The sequence below is a fragment of the Xiphias gladius genome, chromosome 2 (genome assembly GCF_016859285.1).
Source record: "Xiphias gladius isolate SHS-SW01 ecotype Sanya breed wild chromosome 2, ASM1685928v1, whole genome shotgun sequence".
Lineage (NCBI taxonomy): Eukaryota > Metazoa > Chordata > Actinopteri > Istiophoriformes > Xiphiidae > Xiphias > Xiphias gladius.
In genome coordinates, this window is record NC_053401.1 from 21,585,696 (window position 1) to 21,596,139 (window position 10,444).

General features: G+C 45.1%; 1 protein-coding gene across 1 annotated transcript; it reads right to left on the reverse strand.

The window, feature by feature from the left end:
* Nucleotides 1-113: 113 nt before the first annotated feature.
* krr1 (KRR1 small subunit processome component homolog) lies at nt 114-7,890 on the reverse strand. The gene is made up of 10 exons (XM_040149860.1): nt 7,726-7,890; nt 6,902-7,077; nt 6,076-6,210; nt 5,667-5,792; nt 4,899-4,982; nt 3,551-3,607; nt 1,555-1,725; nt 1,215-1,292; nt 396-492; nt 114-285 (listed from the first exon to the last, which is right to left on the reverse strand). Exons 1-10 carry the CDS (start codon nt 7,799-7,801, stop codon nt 131-133), a joined length of 1,155 nt encoding a protein of 384 aa, XP_040005794.1. The 5' UTR covers nt 7,802-7,890; the 3' UTR covers nt 114-130.
* Between the last annotated feature and the right edge of the window lie 2,554 nt (nt 7,891-10,444).

The window sequence follows — 10,444 nt, forward strand, 5'->3', positions numbered from 1 at the left end:
TTCGTTTGATCAAAACGCACACGGTATGTCTGACGTCCCATCTTCCTGTATGTTACAGAGTCCTTACTCTGTCCAACAAATACCATATCACAAGGATACACTTTACAGCAGCGGTGGGCTTAGTCTGTGGTTAACTTTTGCTTTTAGTTTTGTTCTTTTTCTTCTTGTCTGTGCTGGTCCTGGTAGGAGGAGCAGGGTTCACTGGCGGAGCCCCCAGTTTCTTGGTTTTAGCTTTTTCCACTTTGTCCTTGATGGCTTTGATGTCCAGCTTGCCGTCCACAGGAGCTGTGACAAAGACGACACGGTTGGGATATGGATTAGCAGTACTATGGCAGCACACACTTTCAGACAGGTTTGCTTTGTTTGCAGATAAATGCGCGTTTCTTCGTTTCTACCTTTAGTGGTCTTCTTCATTAAGGGCTTCTCTTTAGGAGGAATGAAAGCTTTGTTCCGCTCTTCCTGCTTCTTGGTCAGTGCCTCTGCTTGTTTGACCTGAGGAAGAGGAACAATTTCACATTTGTCACTTGACAGAATATGATGTAAGTCTTTCTTTAGCATTTTAGGGGAGTTTCTGCACTATTTTACAGAGACTCTGCAGGTTTGGGAGATCTGAGACTTTTATAATGCTACCTGGAATTAGATCAAGCTAAACTAGCAGCACTAGCAAACATGTGGTGTCCTCAGGGGGGGTGCCAGCAGCACTTTGTCCCCGTCAGGTTACAGCTGAATAAATATATTAACATTAGGCTTCCAGTGCTCTCTCCTCCATTAAGAATATTCAGGTCTTCTCAATAATGAACAAGAGGACAACGCTGAATAAAATGTAATAGTGTCAATAACTTAGTGACTCTCTTTTTCCAGCTCAGGCTCTGTCACCGCTGCTGCTGCTGCTGTTTTTTAAAGATAAATGTACATTAATGTCACACATTAACCTTGCTGGCTCCACTGGATCCAAATGGAGGCTCCGCTCTTTATTTACCCATTGCCGTGGTGAACTGTAGTATCAGAGCTCCAGTGATGGTGACCTTTTTTTTTTTTTCATTCACCACGCACGCACTTAACTCAGAGCAAACATACTCAGATTTGACTGAACTAACTCTGATCAGCTGTTTGAGTTTCCAGTCTCGGGGTTTGTTAAACCCGCTTTCTGGAACTGGCCCCTGGCCTGAAATCAGCTGGACTTTGTTGGTGTAGTTTCATGTAAACAGGCTCACCTTAATCTCCTCCATCTTTTTCCTCTTTTTCACACTTGCACGCAGGAAGAATTCTCCTGTGGCCAGCTCTTTGTCAACCTACAAACATGAGATGCAATCACTGTTAAAATAAGTTTGTTTTAAATGTCCTTATATGCAGATTAGTCCTCAACCTCAATAACAAGGTTCAAAAACTAGAGGAACTTTCCTTTAGGTTGTTCTGCTGTAGCTTTTTTACAATACAGCACACATGATATGCTAACTTTAGTTATTAAAACTAGTAGACCAGGTTACAGTGTTCTCCTTAGACAATGTTGAGGCACTTATGCAGGAATTTAGTTTCAAACACACTTCTCCTGACCTTGCTCTCCGGCTGCGTTGGAGGGAACGGTGTGTACTCCTTCTTCACGCTCTTCTTCTTCGGCTCCTTGCGCTTGGGCAGGTTCTTGTGGCGGAACTTGGGCAGAAAGCGTTCCCAGCTCTGCATCCGCAGGTCGGGGTCTTTGGACAGCTCCCGTTTGATCATTAGTGTCTGACGATTCCAACCGTCAGAGAATTGAGACGGGGGGCGTTGGGGAGTGAGTGGAATAAAAGTAGGGAAAACGTGACACTTTGGCGGTGATGCACTGTCACAACATTTGCCCTGTCCACGCTAACATGTAGCTTTACTACCACTGGCATCACTACTGACGTGCTTAGACTTAGTGTTGATAGTAAGATTTGTATTGTTAGCTTGGACAGTTTAAATCCTAAAATGACCAAACCTGCATTACTTTCTCAACATCAGCTTAAAGCGAATCCCAAACTCACAAACTGTCTGACAAAACTGGTGCCGGAGAAATTTAGAAGCATTTTCTTTGACAAAAAGACAAGCAACAATTGCTACCGCGTTCTCCAGTGAGTGTGACAGCATGTTCGCGAGATGTATCCCAGAGGTAAAGCAGTTTGAGTTGAATTACTGACCAAATCGTCTCTAAACTAGGTGTTTCGCCAACCACTCGACGAGTCAAATAGTCAACTACTAAAAATGCTAGCCAGCCCTGCCCCTAGATTATGAACCACCCAGACCCCTCAGGTGGTCTTGGACAGGTCTGCTTTCTGTCCCCAGAGTCTAGAACTAAACATGGAGAAGCAGCGTTCAGTTTCTATGCTCCATATATCAGGAACCAACTGGCAGAGACCTGCTGGTCTTTTAAACGGAGGCTGAAAACTTTTCTGTTTGCCACTGCCTTTTATTAAATCAAACAATGACTAATTTCTCACACTGCACTTCACCTTTTACCCTGGTATCCTCAATTCTTTTTATTTTCAGCATAATTTTTGTACTTAATGTTTTATGTAAAGCACCTTGAATTCTCTTGTTGTTGAAATGTGCTGTACAAATAAACTTGCCTTGCAGTGTTCAGACACAACAGACGCTGACTTGTGTGACAACACTAGAGGACATCCGTTTGGATCCAAATGGAGCTTTATATAACTTTTTTCCACATATGCAATAGTACTGGCCAATACCTGTAAACAGACTTTGATGAGTAAAATCAGAGTTCGACTCTTAAGTGTAACACGTCAACATCTGTATATATTTCTATAGCGTCCAGTACATCCATCCAGGTGTGGTGCCACGACTACGCCGCGTGAATACTTCTGCCTTATTTGTCAGTACTGACTGGCACGCTGTCACAGCAGGAGCCTAACTGCTTCCTTTTATGAACCACTGATTAGCTGAAATGAGCTAAAGACAAAGCTACTGCTCACGCTGACCCAGCGATTCTTTCATGTGAATCTGAAGGAATGGTAGGTTCTTATTTTGAAAGAACATAAGACAGTTTTTTTCACTTCTTGCAGGCAAAACTGTGTGAAACATTGCACGAATGCAAAAGATAATTATAATGCTAGCCAGCCCTGCCCCTACATTATAAACCACCCAGACCCCTCAGGTGGTCTTGGACAGATCTGCTTACTATTGGAGTCCGTCACTAACTGATCCTATGACTGGTGATCCCAACGTGAGACACTATGACTGCTACATGTATTAAACATGGCAGACAAGATGGCTGCTCCACAACGCTGCTAGACTGAAACAGATTTAAAGATAAAACCTTGTGACTAGCTCCAGTTGGTAGTCGTGAAATCACTAGTTTAAACAGAATCGGTGCCGCTGAAATAGTGCCTCCCTCATGCCCTCAGCTCCAGGTTGAGCCAGCCTTGGCGTACAAACCCAGAGAGATTCATTTCAGTCAGGAGATCAAGAACAAGGATGGAAAACATCTTCATCGGGCACGAATGCTGTCTATCCAGGGCTGCTGCTGTGGAGTTGTGGCCTGGCAGCCAGGTTTCTGTCTGCAGTTTGAACCTACCTTGATGTTGTAGATGGGGTGGATGTTCTTCATCGTGTCCATCACCACTTTGCGTACCTGAACAACAGAGGAGAAGACGTGAGAACAAAAAATAATTCATAAATCAAAAAGGTTCGACTAATATTTGATAATTAAAGATAACAGATTAGGAAAGAATTTTATCCATTATTTTATTTTCAATTGAACGTGCCGAAGTTCAGAACCTGAGAGACGCAAGAAACGTGTAACTGTCCAAATACTTACGGTCTGGACTATACGTTGACCTTTGCGCAGATCTAATGTTTTTGTCTGTCTCTTCAATGGAGCCGAAGCTTCAGTGGACTTTTGAGTCCCACGCTTCACGTACGTGTGTTTTTGTTGCACTTTGCATTTATCGATGCACCTACTTTTCCAACTGAGCCAAGTGTAAAAGCTTTTTTGCATTATTTGGAGATTTTGATTAAATTTCTGGTGTTTTCACTTCAGGTTTTTTATGCACAAATTGAGAATGAGCATAAAAACAGATCACGACATCACATTAGCGCATTAGCCACCTTTGTTAAGCTAAATAAATGAAAGGAGATGTTACTCTCTGTGTCTGTGTGCTCTGCCATTTAAAGCAGCAGCTACACAGTTGATTCAGACTTTGATTTTGACCTTTTTTTGTTCCAGCTATCAGGAGCTAACTAGCTAAACCTGGAGCTCGGGGGAGGGTTGGGGGGGGGCTGAAAGGTGAGAGCAGGGTGACAACACCACCGTCAGGATAGGTGACATTATAAAATAAAAACAGACTTTGGGCATTTTGAAATACAACCTATTATGACATAAAACAAACTCCTTAAACTGTTTTTATGAGAATAAGAATTATGAACATTTCATAATAATGAGCTGAGTTTGAATGATTTCTTAGATAATTGTTTCATCTATACATTTCAAAGAGTTTATTAATTGGATCATTTATTTCACAAATAATTATTCATTTATTTAATATTGAAGACTTTGGGGCTCCACATCCATTGGCACTACCCCCCTCGCTGGGTCCCGCTATTTGCTCCTGCAACCACCCAGACTTCACAACAGGGCTCATTAGAGTTTCGTCTATCTAAACTCAGCAGAGCCTAATTAAACCCGAGGGGAGTTTGTGGTGCACCTTAGCAGACGGAGGAGCGGGCTCAACATTTTAGATGCGGGGTGTTCCTTGTGTTCCGAGATGCTGAGGGGGGTCGGCAGTTCCTAACACGAATACAAGTTCATTTTGAGATTTGCTATGTGTCACATAGTGAACTTTGTGTGTTTACACGGCTCGCTTTTGGTTCACGATCAGCTACTGGAGGTCAGTGTTCGACCAGAGGCTCTGTGAAGTTCTTACCTCCTTCAGGCCGTTGAAGGGCCCCAGGGCCGACACCGTGTTGCCCTGCACCATCACATAGCAATTGGTTAACAACTCTAATGCCTGGAGAGAAGAGACAGGAGAGCAAACTTAAGCATTTACCTCGAGACTTGTAAAAAATGATCCGTGAACACTGATGCTGTATTGTTCCAATAACACAAACACTCAGACACCGTGGCTGATTAGAAGCAATGCTGCCACCTAGAGACGTTCACAACAAAATGCACCGTAGCCTAAACAGACAGACCAAGTCCAGCGAACAAACCCAGTAAGCACCACACTCCGAGGCTTTGTTCACACTGTCGCTCAGTGTAACTCAGTTCAGATTTTGTACTCTCATATTACGCAGGTTTACATATTACGATGATTCGGAAGAAGAAAACAAATCTCAAATTATTCTGACTTTACTCTCACAGTGGCCATAATTCTCAACTTGCTCCTCAGCAGAATCGGATTTCTGGTTCACATTAGGAGAGACCAGAAGACTTCTTTTATATTTATTCCAGCAGTGATGCACTGTGATGATTTTTCAGGATTCCAGCCTTCTTTAGTGTGTCCAGCAACGAAGCAATAATTAATTACAAGCCACGTTTGATATTTTGACACGGCTGTTCATAGGGAATGCCTCTAAAATGTCTTTCTTCAGAATTCAATCGATCAAAGGAAGTTTCATCTCTGAGAAACCTGCTGCTCTCCGGCAGGCAGCAGCTGTGTTTGATGAAAGCTCAGCTCTGGTATGGTACTCACTTTTAGGGTGGAGCCCTTGGGACCAATCAGCCGCTGTCTTCGCTTCACAAACCGCTCTCTGTTCCTAACCAGGGTCCCGATTTTGATGATGTCACACGCCATGTCATCCTGTAATATCCGCACGGCCTGGGAGGAAACAGAAAAACAGTATCAACAGTATGAACAGGGAGCAAAGCAAGCTAATAATCAGAAACCAGACCCGCTGTTACAGCAGTCATCAAGCACCAAGAGTTTCTCAAAGCACAAGAGCTCGACCTTCAGGAAACAAAGTCTAGATATGGCTCGTGCTGCAAAATACACGAGGGAAGTATGAACAAGACAGACAGCAATCAACAGACCACAACCCCACATGACAGCAGCATGCGTGTGTGTGTGTGTGTGTCCTGTGTGTGAGCACAGCGATCATTACCTGTTCAAACGGGACACTCCTGGCCAGTAGCTTGATGAGATCTCTGGCTCTTACGATGGCGTACGGGTCAAACGTTTTCTTAGTGGTGCAAACTGACAGGCTGCCCTCTATCAGGTCCAGAGAGGCTTTTATGTGCTGAGAGAAACATAATCAACTTTACAAAGGACTGAAACAACATCAAACAAACACACAAGCAATGCCTGAACTACACAGTAAAGGCCTGAAAGTCAGATTCTTATTGGTCAGGATTTGTTTGAGACCAGTATCTCAGTGGTAAAAACTAGAATGAAATGTCTTTAGTTTTAATCATCAACGTTGATCACGTGACTAAAATGTACATATTATATACATTTAATTTGGTCAGAATCAGTTGCCATAATGAACACTATTGGGTTCTCTTGGTGTGATGTGATACTCTGAGGCCAAAACCACCGGATACTAGATCACCTGTTAGTTGCAGCTCCAAGCAGCACAATGAACTTTTTCTTTATTTCTGTATGAAGGCTAATATCCAAAATGGGCAAAATGATCATAAAATTACTTCAAGTAGCTTGAGCCACATAATCCAACTCTTTAAAGCTCAACAGTTCAAATATCTGCCATTATCTCCTAGTTAATCCACAGTTCATGTAAACTGCCACAGTCACAGCTCTAGCGAGCCTCTGCTGCCTTCAGAAAATGAAAGGTAGAAATTAGGAGAGGAACGTGCTCAATAACTCAATAAATTGGTAAATACAAATGGAAAAGAGAGTCCGACTTCCTTTATGGCTCGACGTAAGCGACCTTTTTGTTTCAGGAATAGCTTGTCCAGACGGGGGGAACTTACCACCTCTCCTAAAGCCTTCTCCACAAGTGGCCAGCACTCCTTCAGGTAGGCCTCTCTGTATTTGGGGAAGAGGGTGGCGAAGCTGCTCTCCTCCAGGAGCCCACGGAGGTTGTCGCTCTTGGTGAATGCCGGCTCTTTCCATCCATCGGGAACAGTCAGGAGTTCAGATTCATCCGCTGCACGACACAGACATCAGAACCACGGAAAGTATGGCACCGGTTTTTTCCCTCCACATAGCTCAAACACTGTCTCCTCCATAATAACGGCTGGGTCCTGAAGCTACAAACCGGTGTCTGGGTCCTGAGAATCCAACCCCCTGCCAGCCTGCGTTCTGGTCTTTGGGTACAAGGGGAAGGTTTCGTGTAAAATATGAACGAAACCCTTCACCTTCTTTGCACGGACACGTGGACACGTAGGTAACGTGAAACAGCCCTGTACGTTTGCGAGGTCTGAACCCAGCGAGGCGACGTAAAGCTGCCGGACAGGGACGAGAATTCGAGGGTTTGTCCATGTCCGAGCAAAGAATTCAGGTGAATAATTCAACGCAGTCATTTCGGATATGGCCCATGCTCAGCTCTTGAAACGCTAACACCAAAAGCAACCGCGAGGCTAGGAGGCTAGACACCCGGGAGAATCTAAACCGTTGATAACCTGTCGTCTTCCCTGGGGGAAACGATCACTCGCTAGCTTAACGGCCGGTCGCGCGTGTTGACAACCGACATGTCAACACGCCAATCAGCCGACAGTTATCAGCCGCGCTGCGCAGTGAGTAGCTCGCTAGCTGTCGGGTAACAGTCTCCAGCTCGGCAGCACCGGTAACTTACCTTGGTTTTCGGTCTTTTTCCATTTCTTCCGTGCTCGTGCTTCACTCACGCCGTCTCCCGTCGCGGTGGACGCCATTTTTAGGCAGAAGCGGAAGCGACGCGCAGATGCTCTTCTTCGCGTGACTTTGTGGACCGTGGTTGCTCCTCAGCGTCGGGTGAGGTAGACCCGACGCTACGCGGGCATGTTGCTGCCCCCTACTGTTTGTTATTAACGGCTCTTCTGGCGGCTATTTGTGTACTTTCGTGTCGTCCAATCCCGCGCACATGTCCCATCACTTTTCTTCATTTTAGTCCAGGTGCGCAGAGTAAAAACGGGTTCTCCAGCTGCGCCCAGCTGCAGATGCGTGTCTGTCTCTGAGCCTCAACCCGGTGAACGAGTGAATGACAAGTGAATCTCGTCTTTTGCGGACAAAAGTGCCTTCTGCGGTGTCCACAGTTTTCTCTGTTGTAAAGTAAGACGTCTCCCGTGTATTCTGCCACATGCCTTTGACTGACTCGATGGAAGCGTGTCCCGACAGCCGGTCCTGGTTTCCCCCTCCCGCCCTGGTGTGCTGGTAGCCACATAAAAGCCGCCTCACATCCTGCTTTGTGAATTCTGATGAATGTTTGATAAATCTCTGTCAGTGTCTCAGCTCTGGATTTGGATTTGATCCCTCATCGAGTTTAAAGCTGCTGCTGAATCACTGGGCCCATAGTTCTGCCATCATCTCTGCTGTGAATCCTGACATCTGATCTGAAACTCTATGTCTCTTTTGAATTCCTCATTCGGGCCACTTTCCCACTCTCTGGACCCTCTGATCCATCCCTATAAATCTGTAAGTGTGGTTTCCATTCTTGTTGCAGACGGGTCTGAACTTCCTTGACTCTATCCGCTGATCTCTCTCTCCTTTCGTTTGGGGATTAGCGGTGGTGGTGAACTCACCAAGAGACTGGAGGCCGTACATTAATATTAATATTATCAATTTCCTCCACCTTAGATTTTAGTCTTTCTATATATTTGCAGATTTGCAGATATCACGTAGCTCCAGTCATTGGCCCATTCAATTCCATGTGGCCTCATCGTCTGTCAGTGATGAAAGACCATATTATTTGCCACTCTGCTAAATATTCCATTGACTAAAATGTGAAATAGGACGGGGCTAATGCCACTGCAGATGCCTGTCTGTCTCTGTCTCCACCTCAGGTTCCCCAGATAGCTCACTCCCAGCCCTCACCTGTGTTGACCTGGGGCATAAAAAGTTCTTCATCCGCTTAAACATTCTTCCTCTAATCCCACAGCGTCATAGGGGGCGAGTAACAACCTTCCTCCCGCAGCACGTCATGCGCTGCGGCTGGCTCTCTGTTTGCTATGGCTTTCTTCATATCGGCATCTAGATACGGGACAGGGCCCAGTGTTGAGCGCCCCTGCCTGAAACCGCTCTGATATGGCACAAACCAACCCCTTTTTTCCAGCGTCTGCACCAGTCTGTCTGTTATCATCCCTTCTGTTATTTGACATAATACAGAGGTCAGGGCCAGGGGCCTGGGAAGGCTAGCCAGGGTTATTTGGCTCCCCCTCCTTAGGAAGACAAGCGATCCCCCACACATTATCGATTGGGGCTAGCCCTTCCTCTACCACCAGCCCTCCAGTGTGTCGAAGCAGTTGGTATCCCAGTCCGTCTCTACCCGGAGGGGCGTCTTTGACCTGACTGCAGCTCTTTTAGATTCCTCTAATGTGAAAAGCACGCTGATAGCACCAGACCGATCCCAGGTTATTGGTCATTTATTCTGTTGTTTCTCTACTATCTCTCCTCCTCTCCTCACCTCACTTGCATTGTTTGAACTATGAATTTTTTGCTTTTGCTTTATCATCCACGGCCTCGCCACCACTGAGGTGAAGGACGGGAGCTGCAGACTGCTGAAAGACTCCTGTCATTCTGTGAACTGGACTCCAGATCCTGTTCATGGGTGTCTCGGGCCCTGATTGACCACAGAACTCTTTCTGACTGGTTTTCTTTGCTGCTGTTATCACACGTCTGGCTCTGGCTCTAAGTCTCTCCAGTAGATGCCTCTTGAACTTTCCATATGCTCTATTTCTGGCTTGGGCTTCAAAGTCACATTCCTCATTCCACTGTGGAACGGTTGTTCCTCTTTGGGGAATCTTTTTCTTGGGGATGATCTAAGATGCAGCAGAGCATATTACCTTAGTCAGTGAACTATTCCACTTGTTTCCCCCTTTTCTTTCTTTTCTTCTACCATCGATAATTTCATATTCACATTTTTCTCAAATTCTGTCCAATCTGCCATTTTAAAATTAAGTCTCAAGGAGAAGTTGATTGGTTCCTGATTTAAGCATCTACCAAATCTGCATATTATTGGTGCACGATCTCTTCCCATTGCATTCTGACCCATTATTTCCCACCCACTGATTGATGCCACTTGTACTGATTCAATTGTGATATCTAGGTTGTTCTTATGTATAAAATCTTCCAAAGCTCTCCTGTTTCTATCTCTCTTCTTACGTCCCCATCGTTTCATTATGTCCATTAAAGTCCCCCACCCAAACTACTGGTACGCTCACCTTATCCATAACTTCCTGAAAATATCTTTCTTCTGGATTAATGCAGGTGTTTTACAAATTAATGATAGTGATTTGCCCCCGATCGGTCCACGCCTCTGCTGCTGCACACTCCAGTTGTCTATTGATTTCTGTTCTCTTGTGATGACCTCCATTGCTAAT

Bases quoted from the DNA above. Each gene is read 5' to 3' on its own strand.
- krr1 (XM_040149860.1), bottom strand. From the start codon at position 7,801: ATGGCGTCCACCGCGACGGGAGACGGCGTGAGTGAAGCACGAGCACGG. The intron at 7,078-7,725 runs GTAAGTTACCGG...TGTGTCGTGCAG, and splicing joins GAAAAAGACCGAAAACCAAG to CGGATGAATCTGAACTCCTG. The intron at 5,793-6,075 runs GTAATGATCGCT...GTTTCCTCCCAG, and splicing joins GGAGTGTCCCGTTTGAACAG to GCCGTGCGGATATTACAGGA.